At 28.5% G+C, this 21,860-nt stretch overlaps 1 protein-coding gene across 2 annotated transcripts in view; it reads right to left on the reverse strand.

Moving 5' to 3' along the window:
• Positions 1-389: 389 nt before the first annotated feature.
• The window catches only part of LOC111614455 (multidrug resistance-associated protein 4-like), a 51,352-nt gene continuing 29,881 nt past the window's right edge, over positions 390-21,860 (reverse strand). The window contains exons 1-7 of one of the 2 annotated variants that reach the window (XM_023355832.1): positions 17,502-17,573; positions 16,906-16,990; positions 3,342-3,452; positions 2,417-2,522; positions 2,125-2,343; positions 703-792; positions 390-611 (exon numbers count right to left, since the gene is read on the reverse strand). In XM_023355832.1, coding sequence (XP_023211600.1) covers positions 534-611; positions 703-792; positions 2,125-2,343; positions 2,417-2,522; positions 3,342-3,452; positions 16,906-16,970 — 669 coding nt within the window. In that variant the 5' untranslated portion in view covers positions 16,971-16,990; positions 17,502-17,573 and the 3' untranslated portion in view covers positions 390-533. Of the gene's footprint in view, positions 612-702; positions 793-2,124; positions 2,344-2,416; positions 2,523-3,341; positions 3,453-16,905; positions 16,991-17,501; positions 17,574-21,860 lie in introns of those variants that run through there. The other variant, XM_023355831.1, reaches the window with a different exon arrangement.

The following is a 21,860-nucleotide window of genomic DNA, read 5'->3' on the forward strand; positions in this document are numbered from 1 at the left end:
AAAATTTCTGAATAATTCAAAACCAGGTGGTCGCTTTGTGATCAATTCCGTAAGATCACTCAGTACACATCATTTACTGTATTGACTTAAAAGTTTAATACCAATAACTTGCTTCTAATGAACAGGTATTCTAGTAAAAAGGTTTTATGGAAGATATTAGTTGCCATTAACAATTCACACTCGACAAGCAAAAATACCAAGCAAGTCTGTAAATTTCAGTTTCCATTATTTTTTTGCACTGTATTTTCTGATCAAACTCATGACACATACAAAAATAGTGGTCTATTAGTTTCATAGGGTAAATGCATTACAAATTACTACAAGTATTTCACCCAGTGACTAAACTATATTTGCTTGCATTTTTTATACAACATAATAAATCGACAATTATAAATATTCCTATAATACGTTATCCGAGTATTTGCAATAAATATGAAAGCAGACATCAAATGCAATTGTTCCAGCACATTAGTTGCTTTTTGGCATGTTTATCAATCAATTTTAGCAAAGTATAGCCGTGCATTGAATCATTTTCAGACAGCATGAAGAGTGTGCATAAAGAGAATGGAACAGAATACTGGCATGCACGAGTACACACTGTACAGCAATGACTGAAAAGGTCGTGTAATACTATTTACACTTCATGAAAAAATTAATATAGTAAACATATTGTTATTCTTTAGAAAATTAGATTTAACTTACATTATAAAATTTGCTGACATCATTTGCGAGAAGATTTACCATCTGTCCTACATTCGACTTCAGTAGAGACGAAGGACTTAACCTAATAGCCTGCATAAAAAATTTTATATAAAATAAACAAATAATGAAAAACAACTAATCAAACTCAGCTTTTTACACTTAATAAACTATCAAAATCACATTATATTGCTGACAAACGTTTTATTAAACAAATACAAACGTCCTCTGCCTAATGCAATAGGCCATTAAGGTGTGACTATATAAGAACTTTCCATGAAAACATGAAGACACGTCATTTCAATAGAAAACTTTGTTCCGAAAGGTGTTACATAGATTACCGGCACGACTTTATTGTAGCAGGAAAGTATGATGTACAGGGACAAGCCACTATTAACTTGAGGTAGAGAGCATATATTTTAAATTAAATAAATTAGAACTATGATTAAAAATCGCAGCACGGTATTGTGACCATGTCACAATAAATAGTGTGATTTTCTCATTTTATATTTGAGAGTTTGAATATTCGTTAAAATGTTCCATTTCGAAAAGACGTTCGAGTACCAAAATGAAAATATTAATGCTTTCATTAGTGTAATTAGTATAATTAAATATATGCGGTTGATAGAGGTTTAATCATAGATGCTGTATGAAGAATATAATGGTTATATTACAGGGCATTGATATATGTGAAAGTATTTTGTTTGAAATGCTTTGTGAATCACACAGTAGTTGAGGAATAAAATGTATTGTGGGTCGAAAAGTTTATATTTATGGTTAAAATGTTGATGATATTAAATAACATTGAGATGGAACATTGGGTGAGCCTAAAACTAATGACGACTAATACAGATTATCACAATCTAAGCCATTTAAATTTGTGGCAATTACTGTTAGCTATTAGCATCCCACTCACTGCTTTAACCTAACATAGATAATGAAATATTGAATATTTCAGATTATTCTCAAAATTTTTATTAAAAAATCAACTTTTGAAAAAAGACAGCTTATATTCAGCAGTAATTTTCAAAAATTGCAATATATTTCTACCATCCGTCTGTCATATTCAGACACATACATATCCAGACAAACCTATACATTTCTATCATCCGTCCATATGCACGACTGTCCTTAGTTAATCTCGAGAACATGAGCGTTAGACAGATGGATGTATACACCAGGTATAGAAAGTGTAGTTGCAATATGCCCAGATAAACTATATAAGAACTTTTTATTTTAACCGGAAGTCACGTTGTTTTAATTCAAATTGTTTCTCCTGAGCAGAGTTAGAAAGATCACCGGTATGACTCTATTGTTAACAGTAAACATATGATGTACAGGGGAAAGACACTACTAAAATTCAGAGCATTCTGACAAAAATTGTATCGCAATGTCATAAAAAATAATTGCTAGTTTGATACTCACCTTTTTATAAATAACAGTGCAAAAAGCTACCTTTAATTTCATTCCGTATAATTCTGATAGAAAGCCAACAGTATTACTTGTAAACAAGTGAATCAAAACTATGCAAAAGAATCCTGCAACTATTACATATGTATTGTGTTGATTCCATTGCAGTGTGTTGTCAAAGTAATGTACTATTAATCCCAATAAGTATACTTGGCCTGCAGTTACGGCTGTTTCCTGAAAATGTATGTAAATGTCATTATTTTAATATGTGCTTTAGGTATATTAATTAAATAAATTTTCACAGTACCTGGATAAGTAAAAGGAACACTATTATTAAGTATTGCCATCCAACAAATCGTAATAAAGCTTTCAGTATGCTTGGTTTTCTCTTCTGTAGTTCTTTGTTCCACTCTCTGAAAAAAAGCAAAATTAACCTAAACAATATGCAGTTCTGTATGTAATATGTATTAATTCATGTGTACTTAAACCATTTATTAATTTCTGAATAAAAAACTGAATACAGTAAGGTCTCGTTTTATATTCACTTTTCTTGCAAAGATTAACATCACACAGAAGAAAATTGTGACAGTTATGTGTGAATGGTGTCTGGTGGAAATTGTTGCCTGATGCAGTTTTTGACATTCCTGTATCTGAACCTGATAACAGATGATGTGTAACCAAGAATGTTGACATTAATAATGTGAATTTCTTATTAGAATATCATGGAAAGCAACAGTTAATAGTTTTAGTAACAGTTAATTAATACACATTGGAACTCTGCATAGTATTAGGTTTTTCTCCATTATCGATCATTTGGCTGATTATGTTTGCAATTATTTACATTTTTGAGAAAGTTTACATTTGATTGTCTGCCAATAAAACAGTGGAATAAATACCTTTATAAATTTGGCTTACTTTACTTTTGCAAAAAAAGAAAGCACATCAGACCCGTACAATTTATTTAAATAAAAACTTGACTATATTTTGTGATTTAATTCCAAATCTGAAATACAAATAAAGCATTTACAATAGCAAATAATCATATTTATTGTACAGTTCAATAAATTATTTTATTTCCATACACAATAATCATGTTTAGTTAAATTTCAAATAATGTAATCATTAATGTGTTTGAAAGTTAACAGAAAAAAATAACTCATTTATTTCTTATTGCATAATTTAGAAAAGTTTTTAATTTAATCACACTTTTTATTACAAATTCATAAACTTACTTCTGAAGTAGATCTCCAAGATACTCCGAAGTGTGATATTTTGAAGTCTCGTACAAATCTTCTTCTTTTAAAAATCGCTTCGTTCCTTTGATTATTATTGGGAAAAGCCAACTGAAAAATAATTTATCTACTTATTGTTGTTGTTTACGATAATTTTCTTGTACTAATAGTTGTAAAATTGCCATTATATCTACGTAACAATATAATGAACAATATTAATAGATACAAATTATTTATGACAACTATTGTGGTTTTTCATAACCAATTTGTCAAAATCATTTTAAACACAACAGCATAGTGTGTATTGCATCCTTACTAATTAATATCATTACAAATTAATCTGAAAGAGGTTTTCTTAATGCCCTGTGGGCACTAAGAGGACCTCCTTTAGAAAACCCATTATGTGTTCTGCCAGGCCCACAACGGGGAGGCGGCATGGTGAAGAATCGGGCCCATCATATCCAGACAGACCACCCGCCGAAAAATTCTTGGGCATTTTTCGACCTGTCTGTATTTTATTCTGGGTGCATAGAGCGGTAGGCTGCCACATTCACCGCTCAGCTAACCGGCCGACCTTTAAGCAGTATCAATGAAAGAAGTTTGGAATGACGGGTTTATAAATTATTAAGAGGAGAGGCAAGATGCCCGGGTTTTGGTAGTTAAGTATGTCCTCGTAAATATCGCTTTTATAGAAAAAGTATTAAATTTCGTTTGGCATTTGGTTACGGCAACGCGATACGTAGAAGAATGCATTCCAGAAAGACTTTTATGTAATACTGGCCACAATTTAAGTGTTACTAACGCGAAGAAAATCCAGAATACTCTACGTGGCCAGTCTGTTGGCCATGCGCGAACTCGCGATTGACTGTGATAGATGGTTTTATCCATTCGGTTACTGGAGAGTACTGTACTTATTGAGCTGCAAATTGAAAAAAATTGTACACCTATAAATTCTCATTGCTGTCTATTCCTCTCTGTCCTTCCTTAATCTCAAGAATGGAGTTAGATGAAAGTCAAGACCATAAATGGAAATCATGAAAAAAGGACCAGATTAACTATATACTAACTTCTGATTTGTACCAAAAGCCACGTTATTTCAATTGTTCACCGAAATTTAAGATAAGAAAAGTTGATTACTACTGCAGGAGATCGTCAATAGACTCTGCTTCTTCTCCTATTGCTAATGTCAATAAATCGATAATTGTTATAACTTGTCAACAAAACTCACTTCCAGTTTAGAAGTGACCAAAATTATATTTTATTGTTGCAACACAGACTTGTATTTTAAACAATCTCCATATTTTTAGAAATTGCGAGCCCTATTTCACTACACACTTATATGCTGTAACAATATTTCACTAAAGAAACAGCTAAATCCCTATACTCAAATATAAATAATACTCCATGTGTCATATGTTGTATAGAGGAAGAATAAATACATGCAAAACTAGTAAAAACACAATAAGAATAAGCAATTATTTATTCTGAGTAGTAGTGGTTTGACACATGCTGATCACAAAATTAATTTTTTAATTACAAATATGAGACATATTGATGAATTCTCTGATCACAAAACTTAATTAAATTAATTTTATTAATCGATGAACAAAACTAGTAAAAACACAATAAGAATAAGCAATTATTTATTCTGAGTTGTAGTGGTTTGACACATGCTGATCACAAAATTAATTTTTTAATTACAAATTTAAATTAAATTTATTTTATTTTAACAATAAGCCAGAGTTTCTATATTAATTATTAAATGTTTTAAAACCTGAAAAAATTAAAACACGACAATTGTATGAAATAATATAACCCAAATAGAAAATTATTTTTGAAATTTTTTATTTTTACATTAATAGATTAAATTAGTTTATTATATTTAAGCTTTTCCAGTTTTCTCATTCACTTTATCTAAAACATGACACATTTCTGCTAGTAAGTGGAGTAATAAGTTCTGGTAATTGTTTACTATATATTTCCGGTCTATTTTTTTATATTTTAAAATGTAACACCATGAAAGTTCATTTTGGAAGTCATCAATAAATTGCTGATCAAGTATTTGGTAACAAGAAACATAATTGCAGTTTAGATAATCTTTTAATACGTGTAAAGTCATAGCTTTTAATCGTTGATATTTAAAATTTTATTTAACATCAAACTTATGTATATGTATCGCCTAATAAAATTATCTGAAAGAATTTGAAATTCGGCGACTTTATTCCAATCAAGATATTGTGAAATGATGGTTAAGAATGATTCGTCTAACACGTGATGCTCGCAAATTAAATCCCATTTTGCATATTTAATATGTTTTTCAATAAATGAAGAAGTGAATATATAGTTTTTTAATAGGATTTCCCAATTTAACTTATCAGCAAATTCAGAAATTAATATGAAAGATAAATCATTTCGTTGACTAATGATATCCCAGTCAGTATAATTTCTTAAATGACGAATATTATTTTTTTCTAATGGTGAAAATGAAAAATTCTCCCAATCAATTAGCAGTTGACTATTGTCTATAAAGAAACAAAATTGTTTTTTTGTTAGGAAATATTTATTTAATTAGTTACATAATAGGATACATTATTCATATTAATAACATTTTATCATATGGATATGGATAAACATTATTTAAATTGAATACATATATTAACAGATACAAAATTATTTATTACATTTCATACAATCACATCTTGTATAAAATTTGTTGTTGTATCGGTAATGTTATTTTATCATTTATTACAAAAAATTTACATTTATGTGTTTTATTGTTAGACAGTTTTAATGCTGCTTTATTACATGCTTGTTTTAAAGATGGATAACTTTTATTACAAACACTATGTTTGTTTGCATAAGTATGTTTTTGTTTGCATACTATTAAAAATTCATATTGTGAAGATGATAATGATATCCAAAAATCTACAAGAATCAAAAGTAGTGGCTGTAAAGACTGAACGATAGCACATTTATTCCATTCTCTAAAATAAATTTTTTATCATAAAATGGAGAAAGTGAAATTTTGCTTTGCAGGTATGTTGTTACTACATGAGTTTTGCTTCTAACTTAATCCCATATTGCTGTCTTAATAGATCTTTGTTGAAAAAACTTCTTTATATTTATCGTGATTAAATGTTTCTATAACAGATTTTTTAATACCTTTAGCAGTTTTTTTTTATTTTGTTTATCGAAAATATAAGAATACATCTTTGGTTTTAAAGAACAAAACTCAATTATCAGTTTCAACGGTGACTCATCTTTAAAACATCCTAATTTATTATTATTCATTTCATTATATAATTTATCAGTTTTAGGATAATTACTAAAATGAAAAATATTTGGAAATGATTTAAAATCCTCATAAGTATCATTTGTATAAATTTCAAGTGTTAATGAATCTCTGTCAGTATATCATAAATGTATGTTTTCACCATATCTTTTTTTAAATATTTTATAAAATGTTTCATACATATGTAATTTGCTTAATTCTAATACACAAAAACCTATATAAATAGGTTTTTTCTAAACATAAATTAGGTTTCTTCATTTTAAAAATTGCAAGAATATCATTTATAATTTGAAATTGTTCTACAGACGGTTTAAATAGATATTGGCGATATTGATTTAGTGTTGTAGTTCTTTTAAGTTAATACGCTTTATTATATTTTGACATGGTTTTTTGAAAAAACTATTATTTATTAATTTAAAAAATGATTTGTCAAAATCGTTNGCGCCATCTGTCGGACATAAAAGCCTTAACCTAGATTATATATTTTAATTTAATTTATATGAATGTTTAACGGAATAATATACAGCCTATGTCCACCCTGAAGTTCCATTCTAAATATTCTAAATATTGGTGAAAGAATTTTTTAAATAGGTTGAGTAGTTTCGGAGATTACCTGCTGTATACAAACTTACATACATACAAACATTACCTCTATATAATATTAGTATAGACTAAGGGGAAAGGCAAGGTGCCAGGGTTTCCTGGTAGTTAAGTATGTCCTCGTAAATATCGCTTTTATAGAAAAAGTATTAAATTTCGTTCAGCATTTGGTTATGGCAACGCGATACGTAGAAGAATGCATTCCAGAAAGACTTTTATGTAATACTGGCCACAATTTAAGTGTTTCTAACGCGGGACAATTCAGAATACTCTTCGTGGCCAGTCTGTTGGCCATGCCGAAACCCGCGACCGACTGTGTTAGGCCGTTTTATCCATTCGGTTACTGGAGAGTACTATACTTATTGGGCTGGAATTTGAAAAAAAATTGTGTACCTATAAATTCCCATTGCTGTCTATTCGTCTCTGTCCTTCCTTAATCTCGAGAATGGAGTTAGATGAAAGTCAAGACCATAAATGGAAATCATGAAAAAAAGGACCAGATTAACTATATACAAACTTCTGATTTGTACCAAAAGTCACGTTATTTCAATGGTTCATCGAAACTTAAGATAGGAAAAGTTGATTACTACTGCAGGAGATCGTCAATAGACTCTGCCTCTCCTCCTATTGCTAATGTGAATAAATCGATAATTGTTATAACTTGTCAACAAAAACTCACTTCTAGTTTAGTAGTGACTGAAATTATATTTTATTGTTGCAACACAAACTTGTATTTTAAACAATTTCCATGTTTTTAGAAATTGCAAGCCTTATTTCACTACACACTTATATGCTGTAACAATATTTCACTAAAGAAACAGTTAAATTTCTATACTCAAGTACAAATAATACTCCATGTGTCATATTCTGTATAGAGGAAGAATAGATACATGCAAAACTAGTGAAAACACAATAAGAATGAGCAATTGTTTATTGCGATACAATCGAAGCCTTTATTATGACATCGTCACAATAAAGGCTTCGATTTTTAATCATATTTTTAATTTATTTCATTTCAAATATGTGTTCTCCACCTGAAATAAGTAGTGGCTTGGCCCCTTTACATCATACTTTTCCAGTAACAATAAAGTCATGCAGTCAGCAAAGACCTTTCGGGAAAAATTTTGAATTGAAATAACCTGACTTCCAGTTTGCTTCAAAGGTTCGTGTAGAGTTAATCGGGGCCTTCCCTCCCTTATCTTTCCAGATCTGATCTCGGCATTCTTATATCTAATAACGTTCTTGCGATTAAGGAGGCTAGGCAGACGGACAGAGGTACGGACACCAATGGGACTGTATAGATCTGTTTTTTGAAAATTGCAGCTTAACAATAAATATAAATTTTGTAATGTAATCGAGATGGGTTGATAATAATGATGATAATAATAATAAGCGCAGAGTCAAACGGCTAGGAGTTGAAAGTTGTAATTTAGTATACAGTTAGGGTCTGCCATGAGAATGCACAGTGACTAGAGAGTTTTGGAAATTTCCCCCATGGGGAGAGGGAAAAAGTTAAGGATTGCCCTGAAGAGCTTGGCTTTTACTGTACTATTTTAGATGCAGTTTTTCTGCTTTCTGCAAAAAATCGAACATATTTTTACACCCATCTAAAATTTTTCTAATTAGTCTTGGTAAAGGGGAAAATATATTTTTGCACCCAGTGAAAATGGGAAAAATCAGCTATATAACTATAAAGGTTATCTTACATAAGGGTTTATCACACCAAATGGCCAATCTAACAAATCTTAAAAAGTTTTTATTATTCTACTGAAAATTTTTTAATTAATTTTTGAATAATTTTTAACATGTGTTAGATTCAGTAACTCTTACCTAAAATAACGTTTGGAAATATAAATCAAATATTAAGTTATAATATAATGTGGTGGAATGTTTAGAAGTACAAAATAATCTAATAATCTTAATTAATCTTTGCTGTTATTATTTTTTGCACAGGCAACACCAGGCTCATCAATAAAACAAGCACCAGCAACACTAAGCAATCAATAAACTAGGCACACCAATAAAACAAGGCTCGGTCACGGGCAAACCAGGCTCATCAATAAAACAAATTTTATCTGCTATCCCACAAATATAAATTTAAGTTCGTATCAACCGAACATAATTAATTTGATATTTTAAACTGTAATTAAAATATATATATATATATATTCGATAAATATTTTTCACAGTGAAATCCCGTTGGAAAATACCATGTTGTTTGCCGCGTGTTATACGTGATATTTAAATAATGCAACGTATATTGTCAGCATGTTAACACGAAAACTCCAACACGTAAATTGCATAAAGTACTCTTGCATTCAGTATAAAAAATTCTTTATTTCCTTGATTTAAATATTTGATAATTACTATCTTCGATAAATATTTCCGTTTGTCTTGCATTAATATGGGAATTTTCTCTTAAGTATAAAAACAATGGCATATTATTCTATGTATATGAAATACCTTTGTTTTTGAAATAAATTTGTTTCTGTATAATTTTCTCAAATTAAATTTTTAGTTTCGTGTCTCAGTCTATTGCATTAATGAAATTTATTCATTTATTCAATTTTATTACGCTACAATCCTATAAATTCCTACTATAGGCTGTCTGTCTGTCTTTCCTTAACCTCATGAAGGCAGTTAGATAGATAAACAACAAATCCAGAGTTGGAAACTTTTGGAGCTGAAGGCCCGGAATAAACGTTATTCATAAAATATTTCAGTATTTTTTTGGCATGGGACGCATTATCGTATTTTACATTAATTCAGATGGGAAAAATTGAGGGTTTTGCATTACGAGTAAGATTTTGGAACGAATTATGCTCGTTAAGCGAGGTTCTACTGGACAATCTTATAAATTATGAATGATTGAAAGATATAACAAATTAACTTTTTAATTATATTTTGCATAATACATTCATACAAATATATTATGCTTTCGAGAAAATAAATAAAATAAAATAAAATAAAAATGTAAAATAAAACACATATCGAATAGACGGTGTATTAAGCGTACAGAAAATAATTTGCTAGTTTAAATCTATTTAAATACTTATAAATCCCTTATCAATATATATATTATGCACACAAAAAGTTGTGCTGTTTATTCTATTTTGTGACAATAATAAAATTAAATATAAACGTAATACAAAAGTCCTGTAATATTATACTGTACGTATATTGTAAATATTAACGAACTATGTTATGAAAAAATTTGTTTTCTAAAAGAAATANTAAATTTAATTTACCTAATACTGTTTTTTGATAATTAGATAATAAATCATACGGGATATTAGTATGCTCAGTTGGCAAGTGGTAAATCATTATGTCTATCGTGAATACTTTCCGGATATTTTAGATCCACTTCTAAAATATATCCAACTTTATTTTCATCTGATATATTACAAATGTCTAAAGCATTTATTTTATTCTTGGACAACCATCTAAAATTATTTACAGGTAAACATGCGCTCATTACAAATCCATAAAGATTATTTGCATCTATGGACAGAATATAATTATGAGGTTGATTGTTATCATACGTTTCAGGTATTAATGGATTATTTGCTATTGCAAATCCTTTCCTTATTCTTCCTCTAATTCCATTTTCGGTAAACAAGTACATATTGAGAAAATTAAATAATTCTAATTGGATTTTTGTGATTTTTAAACTACAATTCCATAATAAATCTGGTGTTGTTATAAAACATACAGGATCTAAATTATAACATGTTAAACTTAATTTTCTAAATTTTTGGAATATATCTGCTAATTATGTTTATCGTTACTGGAATTATGGACTTTAAACTGGAATTATGTTTCTTGTTACCAAATACTTCACCAGCAATTTATTGACGACTTCCAAAATGAACTTTCTTCGTGTTACATTTTAAAATATCAAAAAATCAAATTATATTGTCAACAATCACCAAAATTTCAAAAATTATTTTGTTTTGGTGTTATATAAATTCATTCTTGTGTTTTAATTAATACAGAAACTTTGCTTTATTGTTATAATATTATTTTAAGTTGTTGTGTTTTAATTTAATCGGATATTAGAACAAAAAATTGCTAATATATATTAGTTATTCTCAACCACATCGTACAAATTGTAAAAATTATTATTGCAATTTAATTTTATATGAAGGAATGAATTGAACTGAAANCCTGTAATATTATACTGTACGTATATTGTAAATATTAACGAACTATGTTATGAAAAAATTTGTTTTCTAAAAGAAATACATTCTCAACACAGGATAGAATATACAAAAAATTAGAAGTTACTTATAAAATTTTAATAATATTTAATACCAGAAAAATACACGAGAAAAGAAACCAGAAGAGTAGAATGGGCTACCATTCTGTTTTTTCTCCATTTTTTTATTATAATAAGTCGCATCTGTGACAATCTATACATTGCATCTACACTATTACTCCTCAAATCTATTAAAGTGTAAAGGTTTATTACGTTATTTGTAAATAAATATCCTTGAAGTTTCATCAACTTAACATAAATAGTTTAATTATGATTTGAAATAAAGAGAAAGATTTATCACTGATATAATGAAACTTAAAATATTACGAAATGGCAAATTCTGTGAAGGTTGAAAAATATATTACCAATAATAAACCAATTTTTTTATTTTAAAGTGAATTTTTATTGAATTAATCGAAATTTAGTTAACATTTGCTACAAATAATATATCATTCACAATATTCGATATTTAAACCATATATTAGGCCTATAGTTGTAAAGATTCTTTAAATTATGTGATAAGAAGAAGTTATTACAAATTAATTTATATTATCTAATTTGTATAAATAGGTCAAGTTTTAACAGCAAAGGTGATGTTTACATAAAAATCAATCAAAGAGATCTGTGTCGGATAAGAACTGTTTTCCAAACAAATCGACTCTATTATATAAGTAAATTTGATTACTTAAGAAACCATTATATGTAGCTATTCCTTACAAATTATCACCAATATCTGATGATTGTCATTTTCCTCCGCTGGATCAAGTAAATAGGTGTGTTCTCAGTTCAAAAAGTTCAACGTGGATGGGTCTTATGGATTTTAGTAATATTGGTTTGATCTCAGAAGTACATAATTCGTCATATCCAAAAGGCACTTTACAGAGGGTACATAAAGGCTCTGTGAGCATTTGAAGTTGATATAAACATTGCTAGTAATTATTGGTTGTTGACGAAACTCCACGAAGAATCAGGATCTGCTAGATATACCAATCATTAGCGGTGCAAAATGGATTTTCTAAAAGATAATGTTATTTTCTTATTAAAATTGCACAAAATTGGTGGGTAAATGAAGCTCTACATTTGCACAGGCCAAGCAAGATAGACCTAAACTTAACTCTATACAAAATGTATGAATAATTCGAGCAGGTGCTGAATAAGCACTTGCTAGAGTTAGGCAAACAGCAGACAAAGATGGACTGCAAATATAAAAGTAAGTCTGACCATTAACCAGCAGTTTTTCAACAGCGAAAAACTATTATTGAAGGAACGTTTATAACATTGGTTACATCAAAAAAGAACAATTCCCTTGCTGTCATAATAGCTAAAGATACTCCTACCAAGTATTAGAGCCTTTATACATCATTTCTGCAACAATTATTTGAAAATGGGTTTAATCTCATGGCATAATATTGTGTGGATCGTAGGCCCGATTTGACGCCAATTTAAGGAAATTTTTAACATATTCCTCCATCGCGATCGTTATGTAAACATCGCGCAGAAAGTGGATTAAATATCACCCATTCAGTCAACAACTGTTTGAGAATTATAACAATCTGGTGTTAAATGATAACAACCTATTGTTAAAGGTGGAGAAAGTCAACTGTCGAACAAGTAAACAGAACGAATCTAACAAATCTCGAACCAAATATGTTCATGACAGCTCCATCTAAATGACCCCTGACCTCACACCTGCAGATTTGTCACCAAACATTTCATTTTATCAGGCCAAATCCGAATATAAGGACAAAGTACCCGCACTTCGGAGCGTTCGTCACTGGTAAGCGACCTCAACAGATCGAGCAGTCATCAGAAGTTAGCATACAGACATCGGTGGACTTACCCAACGACTATACCAGGTAGACATCCCCTGAGATCATATTAAATGGACATCTCCAACCTCGCCATACAGAATGGACACCCAGTCTCATACTTTAGAGGTACTCCACTCCAGGCTCCATTTTATCCCAGATTTTCCATTTAGCTCTGAACCTACATAAGAAGACCGACGACGACCCGACATTCCGATAGGTTAACGAATCGAGAAGTAAAATAATTAGAGAACTTTATAATTCTTTCTACATATCTTAGGTATTGATAGATAGCTTATAAGGCAGTATCTGTAAACTGTGAGCGACATATGCCGTAGGTTAGTCGCGCAGCTTTATAGAGTTACTCTTTTAGTATAGTCGTGTGTTACGTAGTTCTTTTGTATATTTTCGATTTTAGTTATAATAAACTCTTGTTATATTTGTTTGCTAATCTAGCTATCTGTCGTTACTCGGAATAACGGATTCTATCGACTTACCCACTGCACTCTCCACTCGATTATTCTAAGACCCTCCTATTCCGCCATCAAGTGACCCAGTGAGCGGGTTTCGCCAACCCGACGGTTAGAAATCTTTACCCTTGCCCATGTTCTCACAATATTTAAATTTTACTTTTCAAGATTTTTTTCGTTTTTAACCCTTTCCTGACAAATATTTGTATTGTACTTTTTAGTATATTGTAATTGTCATTGTTAAATTTGCCTACTTTCTCAATATTATGTTTTTTTCTTATTTATCTAATATAATTACATTTATTTAATTTTAACTTATTATCAATAAATATTATCATTTTAATTAATTTCTATACATTTAAATTTATATTACTGAAAATTTATTTAAATATAATTAAGAAACAGTTTAAAGAATATTAAACTCCAAGAAAACGAAACTCTGATTGTAATTCCTTAAAATTTGTTTTTTCTTACGATAAATATAAACAATACAAATAATTGTCAAGTCTTGCTGATTTTCTACGTCTAACTGTTAAATTAAAAACAATAGATTCATTATAAAAATCAGTTTACGAACTCTTTAAAATGTTCTGCTACAAACCTAAGCTCCCTGAACAGGGTGTTAAGCAGAGGTTTTCGTCGTAATGCATAAATGCCTCGAAATCAATAATCGTCTCTATTAGAAAATTAGATTAAAAATTTGCAATAATAATAATTTTTAAAGCATAGCAATTCAAAATAATATAACATTAAACTTTTGTTCATTGAAACAAAAATTACAGCTCTAATTATACTTAAATTCAAAACATGTTGACAGGTTTTTACTACAATGAACCTGATAAAATAAATTTTATCAGGTTCATTGTAAAGGTTCATTGTAGTAAATTTTCTACTATAGAATGAACCTGATAAAATAAATTTTATCAGGTTCATTGTAAAGGTTCATTGTAGTAAATTTACTACTATAGAATGAAGCTGATAAAATTTATTTTATCAGGTTCATTGTACAGGTTTATTGTAGGAATGTGTAGGAAATAATTCGTATGTTCAAGAACTTAAGCGGGAAACAGCTAGCTGTTACCTGCGGCTTTGCCCGTGCGGATTTTTCAAGCAAACCTCATTTATATTCACTATTTCAACAATCATAGTAATTTTCATATAATACCTACAGCTGAGAATAATGAGAATTGCCGAGAATCAAACGAACTGTTTTCAATTTTCTGGAAAGTTTACAATGTTCTATAATCAAACCAATATGCAATAACAAATTCGATTTTAAAACGGTTAGAAACATTTTTAAAATCGAAATAGATAAAAATATTTATAACAATGTCTGAAATGTTATTAATTTAATACACCTAAGTACTCGATGAAAACTAATACCTCTCCCTCTCCCCCCCCGCGGGGAATTTTAAAAAATTCCTTCTTATTGTGCATTCTCATGGCATACCCTACCACAACGCAGATAAAAACAAAAAATCGCATTTAAAATAGTACAGTAGAAGCCGTTCTTCCGGTTAAGACTTAAACCTCTCTCTCTCCCCCCCGCAGGGGTATTTCGAAAAATCCCTTCTTAGTGTGCGTTTCCATGACGTACCCTAACTGTCTACCAAATTTCATCGCTTTAGGTTAAGCGGTTTGCGTTGGACTATGATGAATTAGTTAGTGAGTCAGTCATTCAGTCAGTCAGTCAGGACAAGCAATTTTATATATTTAGATAAATTTTTAAAATATATTTCAAACTAATCTAATTGTACATACTTTAATAAGTTGTTTTTNACCAAATATATTTCTATGAATACATTAATTTCATATAATTCAAAAAGCAATAATTTTTTTCATTTTTAAAACCCATTTTTCAGATTTACCAATCATTCTTTTAGTAAATTGCGTTAAAAATATAAGTGTGAAATATTATTAATATGCGTACTTCGTCGTTCGTTATTTATAAGATCGCATACTAAAATTTATAACCTGATAATACATACATCAAAGTGTTAATGACAAATTTTCATTACAATGCAAAAATAAATTTTATTGTATGAATAGACAGCTATTAGCTAAATTATAGATAATAGCTTTGTCTGTTCCCAGAAAAAATAATTAAACTTAGTGAAAATAACAGTATAATTATGCAGGGCATAATAATTTATCTTAACTTAAATTCCTTATAGAAACTTCGATCTTCCTACTGCATCAATATTTATATAAGATCTTATGGAGAAATAAAGTTTAGTAAAATATATATCAATAGATAAATAATAAAGTTGACTTTTGAAATATATTTTGAATAATATATGGGAATAGAATATAAACTAACTAAATATCGATTATAACAATGTATAATTGTTTGACAGAGAAAATATTTATAACTTATGTCTATCTGAGTTCTTTCAACTACACATCAATTCCTTATCAATATATAAATTTCACAATTTCCTGCAAACAGCAGGTTTTGCCATTGATTCTCCGGTTCGGTAACATTAAAACACTTAAATACAAAAATAATAGAAAATTTATGCGCATACCTATAAAACTAATGACATTATACAAATGCACCAAAGAGTTGCTTAACTCTCCCGGCAACATTTCATAGCTTCATCTTATAAAATTGTATTCGAAAAAAACACCTATTTATATTTCTAGTTACTATTAATATAAAATGACAAAAATCTTCTTTTTTGCAGTATAGTTGAAAATTATAAAAAAATAATTTTGATTTTACTCCAGATATGACAGACAATCCCCTTTATATCTCCCTCGGCTATTAATAACCACAGTTTAATAGCATTTATTACCTTAATAATCAAATCTCCTTGAGAAATCTCAAAAATTTTTGACAAAAAGCGCAGAAGTAAATAAGCTTCAAACAGGGCGAACAAAGTCATGCCACGCACATACATATACACTAACATCCATACATATAAGATAAACGCTCAAAGTTTTTTTGCATTTTTCGACGTTTAAAGTTGTCCTGAGTCCAAAAAATGTAAAAATATTAAGGGGGATTATTTTTTACTGATATACATTTATTTTGTTTTTTTGAAAAAATATTTCACCTTTAACTCAGAACTAAAGTCGCATTATTAAAGAGTTTATTAAACAATTATTAAAACGTTTATATAATTTTACATACCAAAAAAACGCACGAGAGAAAACACCAGCTGAATCGAATGGGTTACTCTTCTGTTTCCTCTCCATTCTGTATTAATATCTCGCATCTGAAATGAGCTATAAACTGAGTGTACATATACATCTACCACACAAAAATTATTAGCATATTAAAGTGTAAAGGTTTATTCAGTTATTTATCCTCAAAAAACCTTGAACTAATAAACAGTTTAATTATGATATTAAGAAAATGATACGTTACTGATATAATAAAAACATTTTACACTTTATATTACACTAAATATATATTACACTACATATTACAACTTATAATGTATATTACAACAAAAATATTACACTACATTTAAAGCGATGAATTGTATGGAAATTGATAAACATATTACAATAAATTATTTCATATATTAAAAGTAGCTAGCGAGCAATTACTTCAATTCGGTATTATATTTATGTAGAAGAGAAAATGAATGAGTGAAACTATGCTGCAAATAAATTACTATTTACATATTTTCTATTTAATTCACTAAATATATGATGAATTAAGTATATTGATTACGGTTATTCTCAACATANATATATTAAAAGAAGCTAGCGACCAATTACTTTAATTCGGTTCTTTTATTATATTTAAGTAGAAATAATCAAACTTTAGTGAAACTACGCTGCAAATAAATTACTATTTACATATATTCTATTTAATTCACTAAATATAGGATGAAATTAAGTGTATTGATTACGGTTATTCTTAACACATAATTTTTTGAAACGACATCAATATAAACTACAGTCAAGTGCATAAAGTCGTCTGGTTTATTTGTGAAGTTTATTTAAGTGATAAGAAGAATCAGTTTTTATAAATTCATTTATAAAGTTAGAGTTGCTTAAATAGATCAAAGAGTAATTGTAAAAGTGTTGTTTATATAAAAATCTTTCAATATTTCCTTTATCGGATAAGATCAGTTTTCTTGACAAACGATCTTGATAAAAATATGTAGTTTTACTTTCAAAAATATGTAGTCACTTCCCGCTTCAGATATGTGATTGTACTGCAATTTTTTTTAAATGTACCCCTATAAATTCTCACTGTCATCTGTCTGTGTTTCTCTCTGTCTTTCCTTTATCTCGAGTGCGGTGATAGATAGGTAAAACATGCTACCAGGTTTGAAATTCTCAGGGGCAGGAGACTCCGTTTAAATATATTGAAGCTTACGATGCCAATTAGAAGTCACGTAATTTCAATTCATGTATTTTCTCTCGAAAGATATTAGATAGATCACTGGCACGACTCCATTGCTAAAGGAAACATGATGTACTGAGGCGAGCCACTACTAATTTGAGATGGAGAACATATATTTTAAATTAAGTAAATTAAAAATATGAATAAAATTCGCAGCCCGGCATTTTCACAATGCCGGGATGCAATTTTTGCAATTTCCTTTTATGAAACCTATACTTACTGTCATGGGTATCTGACTAAAGAGGAAAACAGATCGTTTGACTGGATGCCCTGTATCTGTCATTCTAACCAAGGTTCAGGTGTAGAGAAAGTTGTAAGTTTTTGTCAATTCGTTAAGATGTGCTAGAATATTGTTTTTTTTTACTTCAGTGAGTAGGACGATAAAATCGCTTACAAAAGATCGATTACTGTGATTCGAGTAATAATACAGTAATCAGAGGCTCACGATATCTCAGAAATGTTGACAGATTGCTTGCAAATGATTGCCAGATTAATATCATTTTAGTATCTAAATTTATCAAAGTGTCCATTTTATAAGAATTTTTTTTATTAAAATACCAATTAATTAAAGATTCTTTTTTAATTCACATTTTACCAATAGTATACTTTAAAAATCAGTAGCGTGCAGTTCTTCAAAGTGATTGAAAAGCCGCTTTCCTTGTATTTTCTAAAATATAAATACGTATTGTGCGATTATTTTTATATTTTAACGTACTTTGAATTAATTAAAATTAATATTCTATTATAACCGCATTATGTATTATATTACAAATTTGTGTACTACATGTAAAAAAATGATACGATTGCTATTGTATATTCGAATATAAATTCGTATATGTATACTGTATTCCCAATGGAAGCGCCGTGTTGTCAAATACGGGATAGTTTCCACGGCAAAAATATTTGAATAGTGTAAAGCAGATCATACACATTCGCGCATGAGAATTACAGAGCATTAACTTCACGCGGTTCGGCGGGTTGATACTACACATCAAAATATCATATAACGCTTCCAACGATTCGATCCATAACCGGTTCTGAACTGTTAGCCGCCTGCCTGCTAGATATTTGACCGCCTTCGCCCCATTATGTGAATCTCGAGTAGATTTATAACTTAACCCAACCGAAAGGAGTTTACTGGTGTGTTTTTATGATAATTCTATAGTTGACAAAAGTTTTTAAAAAATCCTTTAAAATATTTCATATATTTATTGTGCTTTTATCCTGTTTTTTTCATGTTCTATTGATATTACTTACAGATTTCAATGTTAATGAATACACTGTGTACAGTAATTTACCTGATAAGACAGACCTCAGAAAAATACTTTATGAGGCATAAAGCTGTCTATAATGAAAATTAATTAACTAAGGATTTTTTTGCCCTGCCAGGATGTGGCCGAGTTATCCGGACTGCCGGGTTATCGAGTCCCGAGTTTTCGAGACTCTACTGTATTGCCAATAAAAAATTTTGATGTCGGGAAATTATAATGAATACAAAATTATAAATAAATGAATACTTATTATACAAATTATTATTTGTACGTTCTAGATTATTATTCATCTTCTAAAACTTTCTTCTTAGAAACATGTTTTTGATCATTCGTTTTATGTAAGAAATCATATTGCTGTCATTTCAAATTTACAATTTTTTACTGTATATTGATAAGAAAACGTTGTTAAATTTATCATTAATCATTTTTGAAGCGAATATATTGCAAATATTCGATGTGAAGATTTAGCTAAAATGACGATAATTGAAAATTTGCTGAACAACAGAAGAACATTCCTTATTATGATAAAAGTTAGTGATTACTAGTGAAGGTAATATTTTAATATTTTGATGCACACTTAACATTTATATGAAGTTTTTGAAAGTTGTTAATGACCGGAAAATAGCCTTTTCAGAACTCCTATAATATATTGTGAAATAATACGCATAACAATGTTTTCACTACAGAAAACATGTAGGTGTATTGTAATGATTGTACTGTATTGATTGTGTTGTAAAGAAAAATAAAGAAAATACGTATCATTTCGGAAAAATTTTAAAACTTAATTATGAAAGTAAAATAAAAAATGATCATCAAGTAAACAACAGCATATTTTTTCATTAAACATAAGTCGTAGTGGTTTGAAACATACTGATCACAAAATTAATTTCAGATGTCGAATAAACTAAAATTACAAATAATTTTTTAATTTAAATTAAGATTGCAAATAAAAATTTGTCGAATGGAATTATTTCAGATCGCAAAATTAATTTATCGATCACAAACCTTAATTAAATTTATTTTATTTTAACAATAAAACAAAATTTCTGTATTAATTATTAAATGTTTTAATATTCGAGAAAATTAGAACATGACAATTGTATGAAATAATATAACACCAAAACAAAATTATTTTTGAAATTTTTTTATTTTTACATTAATAGATTAAATTAGTTTATTTTATTTAAGCTTTTCTAGTTTTTTCATTCACTTTATCTAAAATATGGCATATTCCTTGTATTATAATTTCTGATATTTTATAAATTAAGATTACAAATAATTTGTCGAGTAATAGTTTTATTATCAATATTAAAATTAATTATTTTCTTGATGGATATTTGTTTTAATATTCGAGTTTACGACAATTTGAAATAATATAACAATGAAATTATTTTGAAAAGATTTTTATTTTTACGTTACAGTTTATTTAAGTGTTTCCACTTTTTCCTTCAGTTTATCTAAAGCAAGACATTTCTGCATGTAATAATTTTTTAATTAATTTTTCAGGATATAAATTATTTTCAGATCATATATAATTTTAATATTTAGGAAACTTTTCAATTCACTTCTTAAGAAAAGATTTTCATATTTAAAAAACGTCTCAGTTCAATTTATTGCTTCATATAAAATTAATTTGCGATAATCATTTTTACAATTTGTTCTAATATCCGATGTGGTTGAGAATTATTAATATATATTTGCAATTTTTTTTGTTCTATTATCCAAATAAATTAAAACACGACAATTTCAAATAATATTTTAACAATAAGGCAAAGTTTAATATATTCTTTGCAATTATCAAATTTATTATTATAAAATTTGCAATAATAATTCTTGCAATTTGTTCTAATATCCAAGTGATTTAAAACACGACAATTTTAAATAATATTATAGCAATAAGACAAAGTAAAATAGGGAAATAGTTCAATATAATAATTATTTATATTATAATTGTTACTTATTTATTAAATATCGCAAAATGCACAATGCTTTTTAAAATATTTGCGGAAATAACAATTTTTTTTAAATATTATCTAATCTTAGACACCTGAAGTTTGATGTCTAAATAACTGTAGCTCCAATTTTTAAAAAGATCTTTTTTTCCTATATATCCATCTTTAAATAAAAATAATTCGTTATACGTTTTGAAATAATTTAATAAGTTTCGTAAATTACTATGTTTAATCCAACCAGTTATATCCGATGTTTTTCATCTATAAAATTTAATGCATGGATTTTTTGGTAAAAAATCGACTTGCCATTGATCTTTCGCCGATAATTGATACAGTAGAGCGTCGATTATCCGAAAGAATTCCAGTTGGCAAATTTAAATTTTTGCCAGTGCTGTGGTGCTGCAATCTTTGGCTATGTCTTGGGCTAATCAAATATTTTACGTTTTTGATACTAAATTAACTTCTGAAGTATAATTTTTTATTGTTTTTATATTTTTCAATA

The sequence above is a fragment of the Centruroides sculpturatus genome, unplaced genomic scaffold (genome assembly GCF_000671375.1).
Source record: "Centruroides sculpturatus isolate CEXI.00-Female unplaced genomic scaffold, Cexi_2.0 scaffold2090, whole genome shotgun sequence".
NCBI lineage: Eukaryota > Metazoa > Arthropoda > Arachnida > Scorpiones > Buthidae > Centruroides > Centruroides sculpturatus.